This window comes from Marmota flaviventris, chromosome 10 (assembly GCF_047511675.1).
Source record: "Marmota flaviventris isolate mMarFla1 chromosome 10, mMarFla1.hap1, whole genome shotgun sequence".
Taxonomy (NCBI): Eukaryota; Metazoa; Chordata; class Mammalia; order Rodentia; family Sciuridae; genus Marmota; species Marmota flaviventris.
In genome coordinates this window covers 117,872,604-117,889,697 of record NC_092507.1, presented here as the reverse complement: position 1 = coordinate 117,889,697, position 17,094 = coordinate 117,872,604, and the positions used below count along the sequence as shown (strand labels likewise).

Here is a 17,094-nt window from a genome sequence, read left to right as displayed (position 1 = left end):
CCACTGAGCTAAATTCCCAGCCCTTCTTTTTGAGACAGGATCTCACTGAATTGCTCAAGCTGACCTAAAAATTGCCACCATCCTGCTGCAACCTCCAAAGTCACTAGAATTAACAGGTATGCTCCACGGTGCTCAGCTCTTCTAATTTTATAAAGAACAGAACAGACACGTGCCCTCCTTAGCAAGAGGCCTGGGTAGCAGCTTCTGCTGCTCGGAGGTCTCCTTTGAGGAAACCTTTCTCTTCCCTTGGTTACCACTCCTGAGTATGCAGCCCTGTCCTGGGAGGGCTTCCTTCAGGCTGGCTACCTTTCACCCGGGTTCCATGTCAACAGGAAGACAAAGGCTCCCTCCTGCAGGCCCTGGATATGGCTTATGGGCTGGGTGCCACTCCAGCACGGAGAGCAGCTGCACACAGGAAGACTAACGGCACTTTATTGGTGTCTGAAAATAGTGCTTTGGCCTTCAAGGCTAAGATAAAGAGCCGGAGAAGCTGTCTTCCCCAGACTCAATACCAATAGACTTTCTTGTGTTTCCGGGTCTCCTGGATCCCCATTGCCTCCATCACTTCTTCCTCTAGTGTCTTCAGACGAGGCACATAAGTTCTTTCCATAGCATCTTCCACTGATGTGTCTTTGGGGCCATCTGTTGAGTCAAAGGAAAGGAGACGGGAGGTGGGAGGGTTGCCAACTCTAAACATCCTTTCCTCTCATTCCCACTGTCCCCATCCTCTCCCTGACCCCCATGCAGCCTCACCAATCCATGTTTCAGGGACAATGCCATCAGCTCTGGGAAATTCAGGTTTGGGGATAATTCTTCCTGATCTTGTGGAGACTCGTACTCGCTCTCCTGCCTCCGTAAATCTCCACTCAATCTCAGTGGGTTTCCTGGTGGAGAAAAAAAAATGAGCACGACCTAGGAGCCAGGCTCCCAGCCACACCCCAACCCAAACGTGAAGTCAATGTTGAAAACACAGACTGCCACCCTGTGTCTCTACTTCTCCTGGGACTACCCACAGGGAATTATGGCTAGATGATGGACCCCTCAACATCTAGAGCACCTAACCGACCATTCCCACTGGATAAATGGGCTGCCCATCCCTAGCTGTGGTCAACACCTTCATGGACTTGAGGGTGAGGAGTCCTCTAACCGGAGCCCACGTGCTTGCCTGTCTACAGGATCCACAAGTTTGACCTGGGAGTGCAGCAAAGGGGCTTCACTAGGGATCATGGTTCCCGGAGAATCCTTTGTCCTGCCAATGTAGCGGAAATGCTGTCCAAGAGAGAGGAGGCTGTGTCAGGAAGCAAGGGGGCGGGGGCTTGCCCACAGCTGCTCAGCACATTTGGCCCCAACTAAAAAGTAAAAGGTTCAGTTTCACAACCATTCCCTCTGCCAGTCTCACCTTGGGCTGCTCTTAATGCAGAGGGACAGATGGGACAGACCTCCTGAGCGTCCCCCTCCTCTTTACTCACCGTGTTCAGCCCCTCCAGGACTACCCAATTCCGCTGCCGGATGACTTGAACCACCTTGCCCTGCTTCCCCGCATCCTTGCCTTCCAGGATCTGCACCTGTGGGAAGACAGAGGCTCAGGGAGGGGGACCTTTGCCCAGGACTCCCCATCACTCTCCGCCTGAGGCTCTCACCATGTCCCCACAGAACAGATGCCAGTCTTCATCAGAGATGGGTTCCACAACCACGGGGCGCCGCCTGGTCCCTGGGGGGTTCTTCCTCTTGTCTGCCAGGGAACCTGGGCGGCTCATCCCATAGCGGTAGTGAGGGGGCAGAGTGACCTTGGATGCCAAGGCCAGCAATACAGAGAGACGCATAGCTAGGAGCTTTGAGAATTCTCCTCGCCAGTGAAGACTCAGAAACTCTGCTTGTTAGCTCTGGGATAGAGATAAAAGAGGACAAAGAAGCAAAGGGACATTTTTAAAGCACTAACTCAACTGCTGGGTGGATCTCATCTCATTGAATTCTCACAAGCTGAGACTATGATCTTCGCTTTTCAAATAAGAACAGAGAGATTAAATAACTTGCCAGTGGCCACAAAGCTAAAGTGTGGGAAATCATTATTCAAACCCACATTTGACTTTGAATTAAAAAAAAAAAAAAAATTTAACTGAGACCAAAGACCCTTGTATCTAGCTCACTTCAAAATCCAGCAGATCCAAGTAGAGCTTGGCACACAGTAGGTACACAAGGGAATTATTAGTCAAATATATAAAACACAGGATAGGAAGAAAATAAGTAATGGAACAAATTACTGGCATAGGGCCCAAAGGCCGGCAGTTATAAAGCAATGAACAAAGAGGTAGCAGAGAAAAACAGGAGCTAAAATGTCCCTATCTCACTTCCCAGGTCTATTCTCAGACAGGAAATAACTACTCCTCTCCAAGGCAGCTTCTTTTCTAAGGGAAAGGATCCACAGTGGGGTTCCTACTATACCCTCTGATGTACCATGCAAGCTAGTGGGGTCTAACCCTTAGGTTGTTAGGTCCCGAATTTCTCAATTAAGTATGTGTTACAAGCCTCCCAAGTTTGTGCAGTGAACTAAATTAATGGGCTAATAAAAGAAATGGCAAAAATAATAGTAGCTAGCCAGGCATGGTTGTATGTGCTATAATCCCAGTAACTCCAGGAACGGAGGGTGGAGGATCCTAAGTTCAAGGACAGACTCAGCAATTTAGTAAGCTCTAAGCAACTTAGCAAAACCCATCTCAAAAAAAGTAAAAAGAGCTGAGCTTGTGGCTCAGTGGTAAAGCATCCCCTGAGTTCAATCCCCAACACCTAAACAAAAAAATAAAAATAAAAAAGGACTGGGGATGGAGCTCAGTGGTAGAGTGTTTGCTTAGCTTACACAAGACCCTAGGTTCAATCCCCATACTGCATAAACAAATAAATAAAGCTATCTTTAGTTTACTGAACACTAGGTACCATGCTAGGTGCTTCGCTGAATCCTATCACTTAAATTCAAGGATAAGTGATAAAGAAAGTCTGTTAATCTTCTTTTGTGGAGAAGGATGAACCTACCTTCCAAATACTATTAAAATGCATTCTAATGGCATGAAGAACCCTGGACGATGGAGTCAGACCACTTGACTCCTTACTGTCATCTGGGTTCTACACTGTGCTCTGTTCTTTTGCTGTGTGACCCTAGACAACTTACCTTCTGAGTGTCAGTTTCACCATCCATAAAACTTTTCAGGGCTCTTGATGTCATTTATGTTATTTTTAATATTTTAACAAAGCAAGGTGTAGGATCATGTGACTAGTATTATCCCTTTGGGGTAAATTAATCATATATATCATGCATATATGTATACATGTCATGTAATATATATTCTGGTGTGGGCATTAATGTTTATGGGAAGGAAATAAACTAAAGTCCTGGTTGTGGGGAAGAACTATATAAGAGGGCTGTCAATTTCCATTTTGTTCCTTTCTATAACATTTGCATTTTCTAAAAATTCAACTGGCTTAAATTAATAGTGAAAAAAAAATTTTTTTTTATTTATATATCTCAGTATGAGGGCTGGGGACATAGCTCAGTGGTAGAGTGCTTGCCTAGCATATGTGGGGCCCTGGATTCAATCCCCAGGACTGCAGAAAAATAAAAAGGTACATTTCAGTAAGAAAATCTTTGAAAAGGTCCAATATTATTATAAATTAATAGTGGATGAATGTAAGGGCCCAAGTATTCCTATTCAGACTCAATAAATGGTGACACACCAGTACTGTGTGACAAGCCTAATGTTGGGAATTTCAATATTCCTCATACTTGGTCTTCACATTGCCCAGAGAAAGACTGTCAGGTTCAAGTATGATAGGTCCCTTCTATAGACTAGGAAACCAAGGACCTGAGAGCCGGACGGTTTGCCCTAGTTCATACAGCTTAACGGGAGCAGGGCCAATCATAAGACCCAAGTCACTTGCATGGAGAGCTGCACCGAGTTCCTTAACTCATTCTGTTCCATATTCCAGACGTGGAACGTGAATAAACACTAAAATGTGGCCGGGCTCGGTGGCACACTGAGATTCAAAACCAGCCTCAGCAAGGGAGAGACACTGAGCAACTCAGTGAGACCCTGTGTCTAAATAAAATGCAAAATTGGGCTGGGGATGCGGCTCAGTGGTGGTGTGCCCCTGAGTTCAATCCCCAGTACCCCCCCCCCCAGAAAAAAAGAAAAAAAAAAACCTTAAATATGCCATATAATATAATCATATAATATGTAATAACATCAGGAAGAATATAATTATGCACAATTATATTAGCATAATATCATATAAGCTCTAGACTGCAATTTCCTACCTATTTTAATACACCTGTGTCAATTTTGTTGAAATATTTGCAGAGCTGGAAACGTGCAACTTATGGATGAAGCCCAGTCAGTCATTCTAGTTCTGCGGCTCCGGGAGATGCCAGGAGCCAGCCCAGCCCAGAGCGGCTAGCACGCCCCTCAGAACTTTCCCTTCGGTTCCTTCCACAGTCTGGAGAGGCTGGTGCACCTTCCGCAGCAGAGCGTCCACTGCGTGCTCTGGATGCCCAGTGCACGCTCGTGGGGCTGACCGTTTGGTCGCCTCTCAGGTCACGGCTCTCCCGCCCCCCAGCCTCATCCACGGTGCGGACCCGGACCCTAGAAATCATCAGGCCCCAGCCCTCTTCAGCACCCACCCGTTCCGAGCTTTCAGTGGCAAGAAACCCCGCGGGAGCGGGACTACGCCACAACCAGGAAAAAGGAAAGCCCTTCCCGCACCTGCCTCCGGATGAGCCCAGGTATTGCAACCCTCTGGGCTAAACGGCGGTCACTTCCCTTTGCATTGCACTGCTGAGCCTCCGCGGGTCACCTCTGCACATGGGAGCTCAGCCCCGCTCTTCCCCGCCTCTCGGGCTTTTGGGAAATGGAGTCCCAGGGCAGAACGGAAGCCCATCTCGGCTCCGCACAGGCTGGGAGCTGTAGTCCGTCGCGGCCAAGTAAGGCGGAACCGGATGGGCAGCTCAGAGAGCGTCAGAGCACCAGGGAGCATGCCGGGAGTTGAAGGCGGCGAGGGAGGGGACGCGCCTGCGCGTGCTCTGTGTGGAGCCGCTGGGAATTGTAGTTTCTCCAGAGGATGGCTCCATTTTCTAGCTGGTTGTGGCTTCTTGTTCAAAGGATAACTTCATTCCGCCCCCCCCCCCCCCCCCCCCCGCAAGCGAGACCAGTCATTTCTGTCCACACCCTTCTCTGCTGAAGCGGGTTAGGGCAGATCCAAAAAGTGTCAGACTTTTTGGAGGAAGGAATGAGACAGGGGCCCTTCCACTGCTAGTACGTGACCTGGACACAAAATGTCAGATAGGGTAGGAAACTCAAAAGAGTCCACATAATTTGGGAAGAACTGGGAGGATTCCAGCTGTCAATCTCCTCTCCTATCCTCATATGACCAGTTAAGGGTAGCAGGCATCCCTAACGAAATTAAGAATCCAGACCAGCTGTTTAACTGGACTTGACCCTTGTCAGGTGAAATGTTTTCTTTCTTTGGAATTGGTGATCAGCAACAGGGCCTGGGCAGCTATCCATTCTTTGTTTTTGTTTTTTTTTTAAATATTTTTTTCTTTGTAGATGGACACAACACCTTTATTTTATTTATTTTTATGTGGTGCCAGGGATTGAACCCAGTGCCTCATGCATGCTAGGCCAGTGCTCTGCCACTGAGCCACAACCCTAGCCCCAAGCTATCCATTCTAATCTGTCCTTCGGTGTTAGGAACTTGCAGTGGACAAACTAGTCAGTGACAATAGCCCAAGGAGAATGATCTTTGTTCTTGGATGTGCAGAACTGAGAAAGCATCTCCTGACTAGCTGATTAGGATGAAATGTGAGTCATTTGGCCACAAACCTCCCCCTAAGGGAAGGCACCCACCAGTCGGATCACCCATCTCCTCTGTAAACTGCCCCAAACCAGCCTCCCAGCCAGATGGACTTTGCACAAGAGTCTTCCATTTTCTTGGCCAGATGGCTTCTCAAATACTTGCATTCCTTGCCTTAACCCCTTGTTTTTCAACTGGTCTGTCATGTGGCAAGTAGCCCAAGACCAGTAACCCTAGCATTAGCAGAGGGAGAGGTTATCTTCACCTATCTTTGGCCTGCCCTTGGGGTCAAAGTTATTTCTACAACCAGCTCAAAGCGTCCACTTCCATGACCATATTGGCTGTGGCTGATACTGCCGCCTTATTGTTTTTACATATAATATACTGTGTTTTATTATAGGACAGTCTTCAGGTGCAATACTGAAATTTTTTTTTTTTTTTTTTTTTTGGTACTGGAGATTGAACTGTGGGGTGCTGTACCACGGAGCTACACCCCTAGCCCCTTGTTTTTTTTTTTTTTTTTATGAACTTTTAAAATTTTTTTTACTTGTTGATAGATCTTTATTTACATGTGGTGCTGAGAATCAAATCCAGTGCCTCACACATGCCAGGCAAGTGAGCTACCACTGAGCCCCAGCCCCATCTTCTTTTATGTTTTTGAGACATGGTCTCACTAAATTGTTGAGGATGGCCTTGAATTTGGCATCCTCCTGACTCTGGCTTCTCAAGTCACTGAGATTACGGTGTGCACCACACCCACCTTTTAGAATTCTTGGTTCCTAATGGCTGGGTAATGTAGGAGGCTGACACCCCCTAAAAGTGATGTGAAAATCACGTGCATTCCCTTCCCCACTCCCCTTCTTCAGTTAACCAATACACCCCCAAAGAAATCAGTCCGTATTCCAATGTAGTAATCAACGGGTTTTATTTTCCTAAAACTGAAATCGTCTACGGTTCTCAGAGCTAAACTTCCAAAGCTACCGTCAGCAATTTTTCATGAGAGCCCAAGGGAGGGGGCAGAGAGAAGAGACAAGAGACAGAGAGGCAGAGACCACTCGTGTAAGAGGCTGGGAAGGGCACTCCCCTGTCCTCTCAGTGGGTTACAAATCGGATCTGGTGGCAACACTGAGGGGACCAAGTCGGGGTGTGTGGATGGGAGAGGACACCAGAAGAAACACCGAAGCCCCAGCAACAAAAAGAAAGTCGTCAAGCCCAAACAGAAGGGGATCCACCCGTGCACCTCAGAAATGGGGGCAGTGGTGGGGAAGAAAGGGCCAGAAGGGGTAGCACACAAAGGGTTGGGGGGATTAATTTTTTTTTTGTAATTTTCTTTTATTAAAAACATCTCCTAAAAAATGTGTCTTTTCCTTTATGTCTGGGTGACATATGTGACTGAAGGCTGGCCTTGAGCACTGTGGGGAGAGGGAACAGCAAGGGGTCTTCCCAGGGCATCCCATCTCTGACCCCCGAGATCTAAAGGGGAACAGACACTCAGTACTCCCACCTAAACGGGTGAAGTCAGCCCTTCAGAGCGCATGTTCTTGGCCCAAACAACTTGGAAGCCCCAAAGTCTTCTGACAATCAGCTACAACCCCCAGAACTCCTGGGGTCAGCAAAAGAATGGGTGTTGTCAATTATCAAGAATTTCCGGGACCTCTCCCCTACGAGATGTCCCACTTTCCCTCAATCCAGGCAGCTGGGAAAATGGGTGTGGGAACAGGGGACAGGAGCTCAAGAGATGTCCACCTTCATGGGATTGCCCCTTCCAGGCCCGGGGTGGGGGGGGCCACCTCGCTGCTCACACTCCTCCTCTTCCACTCCCACCCCTGATCTTAACCCAGAGGTCCAAAATGCCTAGGGGATAGGACAGGAGTGTCGGGTGGAAACAGGGGCCCAGGCCCCAGTAGAAGCTCTGGGAAACAGCTCCAAGCAGGAAGGGACACAATGGCCTCATTTCATCCTAGGGAGCAGAAGACATGGCCCTGCCTCAAGATAGTGGGGGTACCTGGAGGTGAGGGCCAGGTCAATCTCTAGGCTGGACTTAAAGTGGGGACAGTGAATGGAGAAGGAGAATGGGTTGGGTGGGAAAAGGGTTCCCAGTTTGCAGGCCATGGCCAGTTTCCCCAGTAGCACCCAGACAGCAGCAGGAACGGGGCAGGGGCTCCTCTTGAAACATTGGTGGCTACAGGCTGCGGGGGAGGGTTGGAGGGGAGAAGGGTTAATGGTGTGGCCTCTGCCTGGCCTCGCCCCAGCCAGTGCGGGTCTCCTGGGAGAACCCAGCCCGCCTGCCTCGCGGGTGGGAGGCTGACCACTGCAGGCCCTTCTCCTTCTCTGCAGGTGGCCGGGCCCTCCCAGTCCAGGGGCCAAAGGGCTCACTCACCTCTCATGATCTCTGGCGCCCGGGGCCTCTGCATCTACCTTGGCAGTTTCCTCCTCCTCCTCTTCCTCCTCCTCCTCCTCCTCCTCCTCCTCCTCTGGAGGCCCCCGGCCAGAGCCAGGCTCAGAGGGGGTGCTATTCTTCTCCACCTCCCCAGGGAGGGGCCTCTCGCTCTCCAAGGCAGCTGCCTCCTTTTCCTCCCCTTCGGGTTCTTCGGCCTCCTTGGGACGTTTAGGGGAGTCCTAGGCAGGATGGGCAGAGAGGAGGGCTGACGCTGGAGAGAAGCCACCAGCTACGCACCTGTGTCCCCTCCTCTCCTCCTCAGGGGCTCCTTCCTGGGCTGCCACCCACAGTCCCGTATCCCATCTTCTCAGCTCGGGGCTGGATGTCCCTCTCAGCCTGGGGACTCCTGAGGCAGGGTCCTGATGCTGTGGGGGCGCCCCATGAGCACGCTCCAGGGATCCTGGGGCCCAGTTACCTCCAGCAGGTCCCCTGCTCTCCTCTTCAGCGCCCCCTTCTCGTTCTTCTCCTTGGTCGGCTCGTCGATGACCAGCTTGCCCTCCTCGTCACTACTGCCCTCCGCGTTGCCCTTCTTGTCGCCATCGCCCTCTGCGGCCTCGGGTTCGGGCTCCGGCTCTTCCGAGCAGCTCTTTTTCTGGGAGGACTGCGGCAGAGACAGCAGAGGCTGCTGAGTGGCACCAGCAGCGGCCAGGCCGGGCCCCTTCCCCAGGCCACCCCCTCAGCCACTCACTCCTTCCTTCTCCCACCTCACCCCCACCCCCACCCAGGTGCCCAGTCTCACAAGTGATTTGAGACCCACCTCTGTCGGATTAGCCCCGGGGTAAACCCACTGGCCGGGCAGGCAGGGCTCTGTGCAGGAGGGGGGAGGGCTGGAGCAGGAGGCAAAACCTCGGGTCAACTTCTCCCATAGGGAGCTGGGACCCTTTCCCCGCCAACCCCCGCCCCCCACCCTCCCGCCTTGTCCTGCCCGGCTCACGAGCACCTCCTCCTGGAAGCCTTCGTGGAAAGAGTAAGGCCATGTCCTGTCCTCACGCTGGGCCTAACCAAAGGCCTGTCCCCACTTACCGCTTCATCCTGTTCTTGACACACCCACCCCCCACTAGGTTGCTGTCAGACAGTGATCCTGATCACCAGTACGACACCCCAAGACCCGTCCCCTGAGGAAGCCCCACCCACCACCCCATGAGCTCCTACACCAAGTCCTGGTGTTCTGAGGCCGAGCACCACCTGTGGCTGGCTCCCGGAGCCCGCAGCCACACCTCTTTCCAGGGCTCTTTGGGGCAGATAGCAGCTCACCTGGTAGCCAGAAGCCTTGACAGTAGGGTTGTTCTCGATCTCCCACAGCCCCTCGCTGAACCCTTTCCTCTTGTTGGGCTTGCCAAACTTCTCCTTGGACTCCTCGTAAGGGAAGAGGTCTTTGGGGCCCAGGAATGCCCTGGTAAGAGATGGGAGACTGTGCTCTGGAGCCCCTCGCTGCCCCTGAGCTGCAACAGCCCGGTGCAGAGGGGGCACTGTCGCCACCTCTCTCTCTCCCCAAAGTGCCCCCCCCCCCGTGGTATCTCCCCCCACACCCAGCTGACCCCTCACTCACGTCTCGTGGGTCCCGAAAAAAAAGACTTGGTATTTGTTGGCGGTTGATTTCACTGCGGCCTCAGGCATCTCATCAATCTGGGGTGAGATGAGGGAGGTGAGTGTGACCTGGAGTCCCCAGGTCTTAAGTCTGAGCTGGCAGGGGAACTGACCTCTCAGGCCTGGTCACTGGTGTCAGGCCAGACAGAGTGGGAACCCCGACGATCACCAAGGAGCTTTGTGAACCGTTTTTAGAAATGGAACTTGGTTCAAATCAAGCCAGACATGAAAGTCTAACGGAAACCCAGGGTTCCTCCTTCGCCTCCAAAACCAGACAGCACCTGTTGCCCAACATGTCCAGGTCTCTACCTTAAAGCTCCACAGCTCTGCCACCCATCCTGGTCCAGTCATTGACATCTCTTGTGCCTGGACTAAAACCACAGCCTCGACCTCCTCTCTCAGATTCCTTTTTCGCCCTGCTACAATCTTCAAAATGCTGACCCACACATCTCATCCCCTTTCAGTAGGGTCTCGTACGACTAGGGTCACCTGTTCCACCTCTTCTTCACAACTGCAGGTCTGATCTCAGCTGTGCCACCCATAGTTGTTGACCTTGGGCAACTTACTGAACCTTTCTGTCTCAGTTTCTTCAACCATCAATGGAGATGGTCACACATATTTAAGCCACAGGACTGTGGGGTTTCAATGACCACAGCCTGGCATGACAGGCCAGATGAGTGTTTGTGACCAACCCCTCAAGATGCTGCCCCTCCTGTTCTGTGGACACAGTCCTTTCAGCACTAGCTCCTGATCTGCCTTCCAACCTCAGTCCCACCATCACTTCCTCCAAAATGCTTCCCCATCCCGACCCAGTCAGCTCCCAGGATCTCTCCCTAGCACCTCTCCTTCACAGATCCAGATTTACACTGACTCACATTACCCGATTATCTACGTGGACTATACCGACCCACCCCCAAGGTCAGAGGCCATGCCTGCTTTTACCCCCAGCACATAGTTAGGTGCACCAAAATTCCTGAATGAATCTGTACAGATAAAAACAGACTGCTCTGGCTGGAGTGCAGGGGCGAGGTGAGAGCTTCCATTCCCAGCTCTAGCAGCAGTCCCAAAGTCTTCTGGGGAACACTTTGAACCACCAAAGTAGTCAAACCCTTTATTTTACAGATGAGGAAACTGAGCCGGAAAAGAAATGATCTACCCCAAATAAGAGGGAAAGTTAATGAGGCCTGGATATCACACCTGTACCTCCTAACTTTATCCCCTGCTGCTCTACCTGTCCTGGCCCTAGAGGGGCACTACGGGAGGTGCAGAGGTCTGAGGCCAGGGAAATGGGAGAGGCAGTGTCCTAACCAGCCTCTCCCAGAGCAGGGCCTGGAAGCTCCAGCCAAGCTGAGCTGGGGGCTGTGTGGGGACTACAACTCCCAGCAACACTTGCAACAGCCCCAGCAGCCTGGCTTCCCGCCGGACAGAGGCCAGGTGGCCATGTTGACTGGGGCCCCAGGCGCAGACAGGAGGGAGACAGACAGGCGAAGGCAGTGATTAGCACACAGAGACGGGGACAGAAGGCCTGGCGGGGGATCTGGGGAGACGAGGCGGCTGGGAGTGAGCGAGACACACCCAAGAGTGGGGATGGGGCCCTCGCTCGAATCTGAGGGGCGTCTTGCCCCAGACTGGGCAGTCTTCAGGCTCCTGGCACCTCCCCCCTTGCCCCGTGGCCTCTGGGGACAGAGGTCCAGCCCCTCCCCCCAGGAAGGCCCAGCACAAACTGGGCCCTCCCTATGACCAGGAGACGCTGGGGTGTGAGAGCAGGGGGTGGAAAGGCACGCAGTTCCCCCCACAAACACGATCCCCATCGCCATGACAACCCAACCCCGCCCCCGGGGCCACTCAGCAACCAGGAATGTGACCGCCCCTCCCCCCAGGCCCTCTATCCGGATTGGGGAGGAGGGGACACTAACACACACCCCACCCCCAAGCCTGGAGTCTGGCACCTGGGTCCTGGCGGTGCCTGAAACCACAGTTAGGGCTGGAGGTCCGGGTGGGGGGACTTGCCCTCAAGAAGCCAGACCTGTAGTGGGGGCGGGGGCGGGATAGGACACCTGGCTCCGGTTACCAGCAGGCTCCCCACCCTCCACTCAGAGGGGGGAGCAAAAAACAAAATGAGGGCCTCCAGGGCTTCAAGATCCCAGGAGACAGGGATAGGCCAATAATAGCAAAGGCCGGTGGGTCCCCGGGCCTCTCGGTGGGTCCCCGGGCCTCTCGGGAGGATCAGTGCGACGCCGGCGGGGTGGGGGTCTAAGGCTGGGAGTGCAGCGGGGAACTTTGATCGCTGCTGCGTCGTGTCCACACCTGTGCCAGGGACCGGCGCTCACGGTAAATGTGCTCAAAAGAGAAACTGAGGGGCTGGGGCTGTAGCTCGGTGGTAGAGCTTCGCCCAGCACGTGAGCGGCCCTGGGTTCCATCCTCAGCACCACATAAAAATATTGTGTCCATCTAAACAACAAAAAAGATGAGAGAGAGAGAGAGAACAGCCTCAGGAAGAAGGGACAGGTGGGGGAGGGTCAGACGTGAGAATCCAGGAGAACCCACTGCAAAGCACCTGACCACCAAAGCTTCCTATGGAAAGCAAACTCAGATAACTGAACATGAGCAGTGTGACAGGGGACCCAGGAGGCCACCAGCTGCCCAGCCCCAAGGGTGGGGAGAAAGAAAAGAACGGATGGAATTAAAAATAGAATGAGACACACCAGATACACCCTCCCTGCTGACTTGCAGCTACATAAAGGATGGATCTGAGAAAGAGGGCAAAGGACCAGGCCTGGGCAAGATGGGCATCTCCCCCCTTGAATGTAGGCACTGGGGGGAAGGGCCATTAGAGGATGGAATGCAATGATTCCTTCTGTAAGGGTACCTCCATCTCTCAAGCTACAAAGGAAGCATTTTCTTATACTTGGAAGCCAAGGGCAGTTCTTCCTAGACATAGAGAGGATATGAGGTCTCGGGGGAGCCCTGTACCCCAACAAGTCTGTTTTCCAGGTGGAGCCTTCACATCCAGGTTGTGACTCAGAACCTGTGAGTCAAGGATAAGTGGGTCAGGGTGGGGCCAGATGTGGAGACCCCACTGTACCCCCTCCACCAGACAACAGAGAAGGGGGCTCTGCAACCTCTCCCTCCTCTAGGGATCCTGGGGAGTTAGTTCTCAGGCCCCAGCCCTTCCACTCCCAGCCCCACCTCCTTGGCACTGCCCCACCTCATCATCCAGGCCTGAGAGCCTGCAACACCATCCTGCCAAGCCCTCGAGGCCCACAGAGGGATCTGCAATGTTCAAGTGAGGAATTGGGGAGGGACGCACATGCCCCCCACCCCCAGCCTCAGACCAAAGGCAGGCTCAGGGTCACCTACCCAACACTTAGGAGTGCAGAGGGAAGGCCAACCACACTCTGGCTACCAGCCAGGTTCTGACCACCACACCCAGGACCAGGGCCGACCTGACCCAGGAACCAGAAAATCAGGGGTGGGGAGTGGAAAGGCAGTTCAGACAGTTGGGGCCAGGAAGTGTGGCAAGCCCAAGGGCAGAGAATAGAGGGTGGGGGGGGGGGGGCAGACAGAGGGAAGATTGGGGGGAGAGGTCCTAGGGGCTGCTCAGGACTGTTTTCTGGGATTTTGAAACAGGAAGCAAAGAGAGGAGGAAGGAGCCTTGGGGGGAAATCCCTGAGTGTTAGAGGTTAACTGTTAAGTGCCTGGAGATCCCCCAGGAGGCTGGACAGGAAGAAGAGGGAAAGGAAAAGGTTAAGATGGAGTCACCCCCATCCTTCAAGGCAGGTCCTGCTACCACGTGGCCCTTCTAGCCTCTCCCAGAATCACCCATGCTCCTCAAAGCAGGGACTGAGGAAGGCAAGGTCCGCGCTGAGGATTCTGGCTGCCCACCCCAGCAGCTGGGGTGCATGGAGGTTCCCCTCATCTCTCTCAGAACAGGGTCCTTCAGAATGAGGTCCCTCAGGCTCTGCCACCATGAGCAACTGAGACAGGATCCAAGGAATGGTGAGGAGACCCAGCCTTGTCTCTCTTTTTAAAGCTTTGTTCTTGGGGCTGGGGTTTGGCTCAGTGGTAGAGCAACTTGCCTGGCACGTGGGAGGCGCTGGGTTTGATCCTCAGCACCACATGAAACAAACAAATAAAGATATCGTGTTCATCTACAACTTAAAAAAAAAAAAATATATATATATATATATATATATATATATATATATATATATACAAAAATCTTAAAAACTTTGTTCTTTTAGGGATCAAGGGAGATATATCTGGGAGGTAACAGCCTGAGGTGTACCCCTCCCCCATTGTAACACTCAATAGCCAAAGCCATGCAGTGTTAGGCCTTATCGCTTTGAGATCCAGCCCAACCTCCCTCAGGATCCCAACTTTATCTAAAAAGGTCCAGGTCTCTGACCAGCGAGCAGCAAGAGAGCTCGCCTAGCATGCTTGAAGCCCTGGATTCAAAAAACAGGTGGTGGTGGGGAGACATAATCAAGTCAGGGCCTAGAGCTGGGGTTATAGCTCAGAGGTAAGGTGCTTGCCTAGCATGAATGAGGCCCTGGGTTCAATTCCCTGGGTTCAGTTCTCAGAATCACAGAAACAAATATATAAAATAAATGTTAAATCTTAACAGGCCTCAATGGAGGAAGACTCTGCCTCCCCTATCCTAACCTGGCAGCAGCAGGGTGGGATGAAATGGATGGGTATCCACAGTCCCAGACACTGCCCTCACTCTCCAAAGGACACCAGAAACCTAAGTCTTCCTCACAGGGGTCACTGTGAGTCCCCTAAAGTGCTCCTACCCTTTTTCTTTCTTATCTGACCTAGTAAGGGTTCCCTGTAACCCACATTCTAGCTACTACCTCCTCCCCAGCCTCTGGACTTTGTCTCACCCCCAGGAGGGAGAAGCTGCGGGGATCTGGGTTCAGTTCTTGCCCTGCCCACCAGGGCCAAGAAGGCAGTTGGATCAAAGGGTGCTGGGTAAAGTACATGAGTGTTCACAGGCCACACACGTTTGCACACACACACTCCTGCCTACGGCTGCTTCCTCACAATGTCCCCCTGCCTCAGCCCATTAGGAAGCCCTGGAAAATGGGAGGACCCCACTTTTCCCGGCACTTAACATTCCCATTCCAGGTCAGGCCTTAGTTGATCCAACTGCAAGTCTCAGGGAACAAGGAGCTCAAGGAACGTAGGCTTAGACAGACTCCCCAGAAGAGGGTACAGAATAAAGAGGGGTCTGGAATTCTTTCAGTGACCAAGTTGGCCTGACACCCTGAAGGAACAGGACTCAGATAAGCCTGGGGCAATACCCCAGGCTCAGAGCAGTTTGGGCCAAATGAACAGAGAGCTGCAACTCTGAGACAAGGAACCCCAAGCCACAAAATAGTCCTGTACTCGGCCCTCTCCCTCCACCAATTTCTGCCCTTGGATTTCACTCTACAAGAGTCCTCCCCTATAGGGGGCTGAGTCATGCCCTTGCCGGATGCCAAAGGCCCCTCCACACTAACTCTAAAATAAGTTGCTGGGCCACTACTCCCATGCCACCCCCACTCTTCTTCAGCATCTGGCAACTTTCCACCCTCCATACTTAACCTCCATACTTAACCTATCTCAGCCCCTAGGGGAAAGGTGATAAACACCAAATGCTTGGCTTTAGGGCCCCACCCTCCCACCTGGCCAGGTGCTGGAAGGGGGGAGGCCCTTCTGTTGGCGGGCTCAATCAACCACATGGCGGGAGACCAGACGATTCTGGCGGGAGATGCTCCTACGAGAAGGGGGTGCAACCCAGGCACCCCCTACCACCCACTAAGGCAGACTGAAACGGACTTCCCAACCCACATGGGGCCGTGACGCCTTCAGACCCAAATTTGAGTTGGTGGAACATGGAGGAATACTTTTGTACAGCTGAGAGCTGACGGGTTCGGGCGGAAAGATTCCGAGCCAGAAGGCTAGATCCCTTCTTCCGCCACCCCCCACCATTCTTGGACCCTCCTAACTTCAGACCTCTTAGAGACAGATGCCCCAAGCCAAAGTTTTCTAGAAGTGAACTCCGCCTCCATCTAGCCCTCTCTGGGCTGGGACCCTCCGTAACAGTTTCCCCAAGAAGAGGAGTTTGAACTGGGGGCGACAGTAGACGGATTAAGTGGGGATCACGAGGGGAGTTCCAAAAGGGGGTAGCGGCGGCGCTGGGGGGCGCGGTGGGAGGAGCTCCACCACCACCGGCCCGAACGCAGACTGCGCGCCCGGAGCCTCGGCGACTATGGGGGCTGGGGGCGGAACTGAGCACGCGGAGACGGGGCCGGGAAGTGACCGGCGCCCTCGGAGCCCCACGCCGCGCACACGCCTCCACGCGCCGACGCCGTACCCTCCGGGTGTCGGACCCCCGCCCGCTCCACCATTATATAACCCGCGGGTGGGCTCGAAGGCGGCTGCAAGAGTCTGGGACCCAGATGCCCCTGCCCCCTCCGCCCGCTCCACGCGGAGCGCTCGTGCCCTCCCCGTGTTATGCAACCCCAGCCCGCAGGGGATCGGGGGCGACGGGCCGCGCTGCTCACCCGGGCTGGCCAGTGTGGGTAGCCCTTCATCTTGGCGAACACCAGGTCCCCGCATTTGTACTCCTTCTGCCGGTTGGATCGCGACATGGCGGGGCTCCGGGCACCCCGGGCTCCGCGCCGGGCCGGGAAGCGCGAGCCCAAGTTTGCGCGTGCGGCGGTGGCGGCGCCGCTCCGCTCCGGCCCTCGCGCGGCCCCCGCCTCGATGGTGGCCCCCGGCCCGAGCTCCGGCGCGGCCACGGCGTCTCCGCCCGCGCGCCGCACGGACGGGGCGGGCGCGGATCGGGGCAACGCTTCGGCGCGGTGGGTGCGCGCTCGTGCAGTTGTTTGTGTTTGAAATTCAATTGCTCCCTCCTCTGCGCGAGGCCTCTTCCTCCACCCCCTGCCGGGTCCCACTCCTCCTCCTCCTCCTCCCTCCTCCCTCCTCCGGGCCCACTCCTCCTCCCCGCTTCGCGCTCCCTCCCGCGGTGGTTTGATGCGCGCAGCTGCTTGACGCCCAGTGCCTGCCACAGCCCGGCGCCCAACCTGGAGCCGCCTGGCGGCGCGTGGCGACACAGGCCTGAGGAGCTGATTGCCGAGCGCGCCGAGCGGGCTTTGTGTGCCTGCTGTCGGTGGGTGCCTGCCCGCCCCGGAGGAACTGGCGCCCGGCTGGACGGAGCGGCCCTCGCCCCTCCCCCG

The 17,094-nt window shown here is 54.0% G+C and overlaps 2 protein-coding genes across 3 annotated transcripts; both read right to left on the bottom strand.

The window, feature by feature from the left end:
* Positions 1-416: 416 nt before the first annotated feature.
* On the bottom strand, positions 417-4,898 carry Mrpl24 (mitochondrial ribosomal protein L24). Of its 2 annotated transcripts, none has more exons than XM_027920991.2 (6): positions 4,752-4,898; positions 1,641-1,883; positions 1,470-1,565; positions 1,166-1,269; positions 754-884; positions 417-642 (listed from the first exon to the last, which is right to left on the bottom strand). In XM_027920991.2, exons 2-6 carry the CDS (start codon positions 1,821-1,823, stop codon positions 506-508), a joined length of 651 nt encoding a protein of 216 aa, XP_027776792.1. In that variant the 5' UTR covers positions 1,824-1,883; positions 4,752-4,898; the 3' UTR covers positions 417-505. The 2 variants fall into 2 exon arrangements, with proteins under 2 accessions (XP_027776792.1, XP_027776793.1); XM_027920992.2 differs by lacking the exon at positions 4,752-4,898 and adding an exon at positions 4,307-4,655.
* Positions 4,899-6,749: 1,851 nt separating this feature from the next.
* Positions 6,750-16,799, bottom strand: Hdgf (heparin binding growth factor). Its single transcript, XM_027920843.2, has 6 exons — positions 16,420-16,799; positions 9,831-9,907; positions 9,536-9,674; positions 8,697-8,882; positions 8,222-8,460; positions 6,750-8,030 (listed from the first exon to the last, which is right to left on the bottom strand). The coding sequence occupies exons 1-6, from the start codon at positions 16,504-16,506 to the stop codon at positions 8,024-8,026; spliced, it is 735 nt and encodes a 244-aa protein (XP_027776644.2). The 5' UTR covers positions 16,507-16,799; the 3' UTR covers positions 6,750-8,023.
* Between the last annotated feature and the right edge of the window lie 295 nt (positions 16,800-17,094).

Excerpts from the sequence above, each read along its gene's own strand:
- Mrpl24 (XM_027920991.2), bottom strand. The coding sequence starts at position 1,823 with ATGCGTCTCTCTGTATTGCTGGCCTTGGCATCCAAGGTCACTCTGCCC. Across the intron at positions 1,566-1,640 it reads ATCTGTTCTGTGGGGACATG|GTGCAGATCCTGGAAGGCAA; the intron begins GTGAGAGCCTCA and ends GTCTTCCCACAG. Across the intron at positions 885-1,165 it reads CTTGTGGATCCTGTAGACAG|GAAACCCACTGAGATTGAGT; the intron begins GCAAGCACGTGG and ends TTTCTCCACCAG.
- Hdgf (XM_027920843.2), bottom strand. The coding sequence starts at position 16,506 with ATGTCGCGATCCAACCGGCAGAAGGAGTACAAATGCGGGGACCTGGTG. Across the intron at positions 9,908-16,419 it reads ACCCACACTGGCCAGCCCGG|ATTGATGAGATGCCTGAGGC; the intron begins GTGAGCAGCGCG and ends ATCTCACCCCAG. Across the intron at positions 8,883-9,535 it reads TCAAGGCTTCTGGCTACCAG|TCCTCCCAGAAAAAGAGCTG; the intron begins GTGAGCTGCTAT and ends TCTCTGCCGCAG.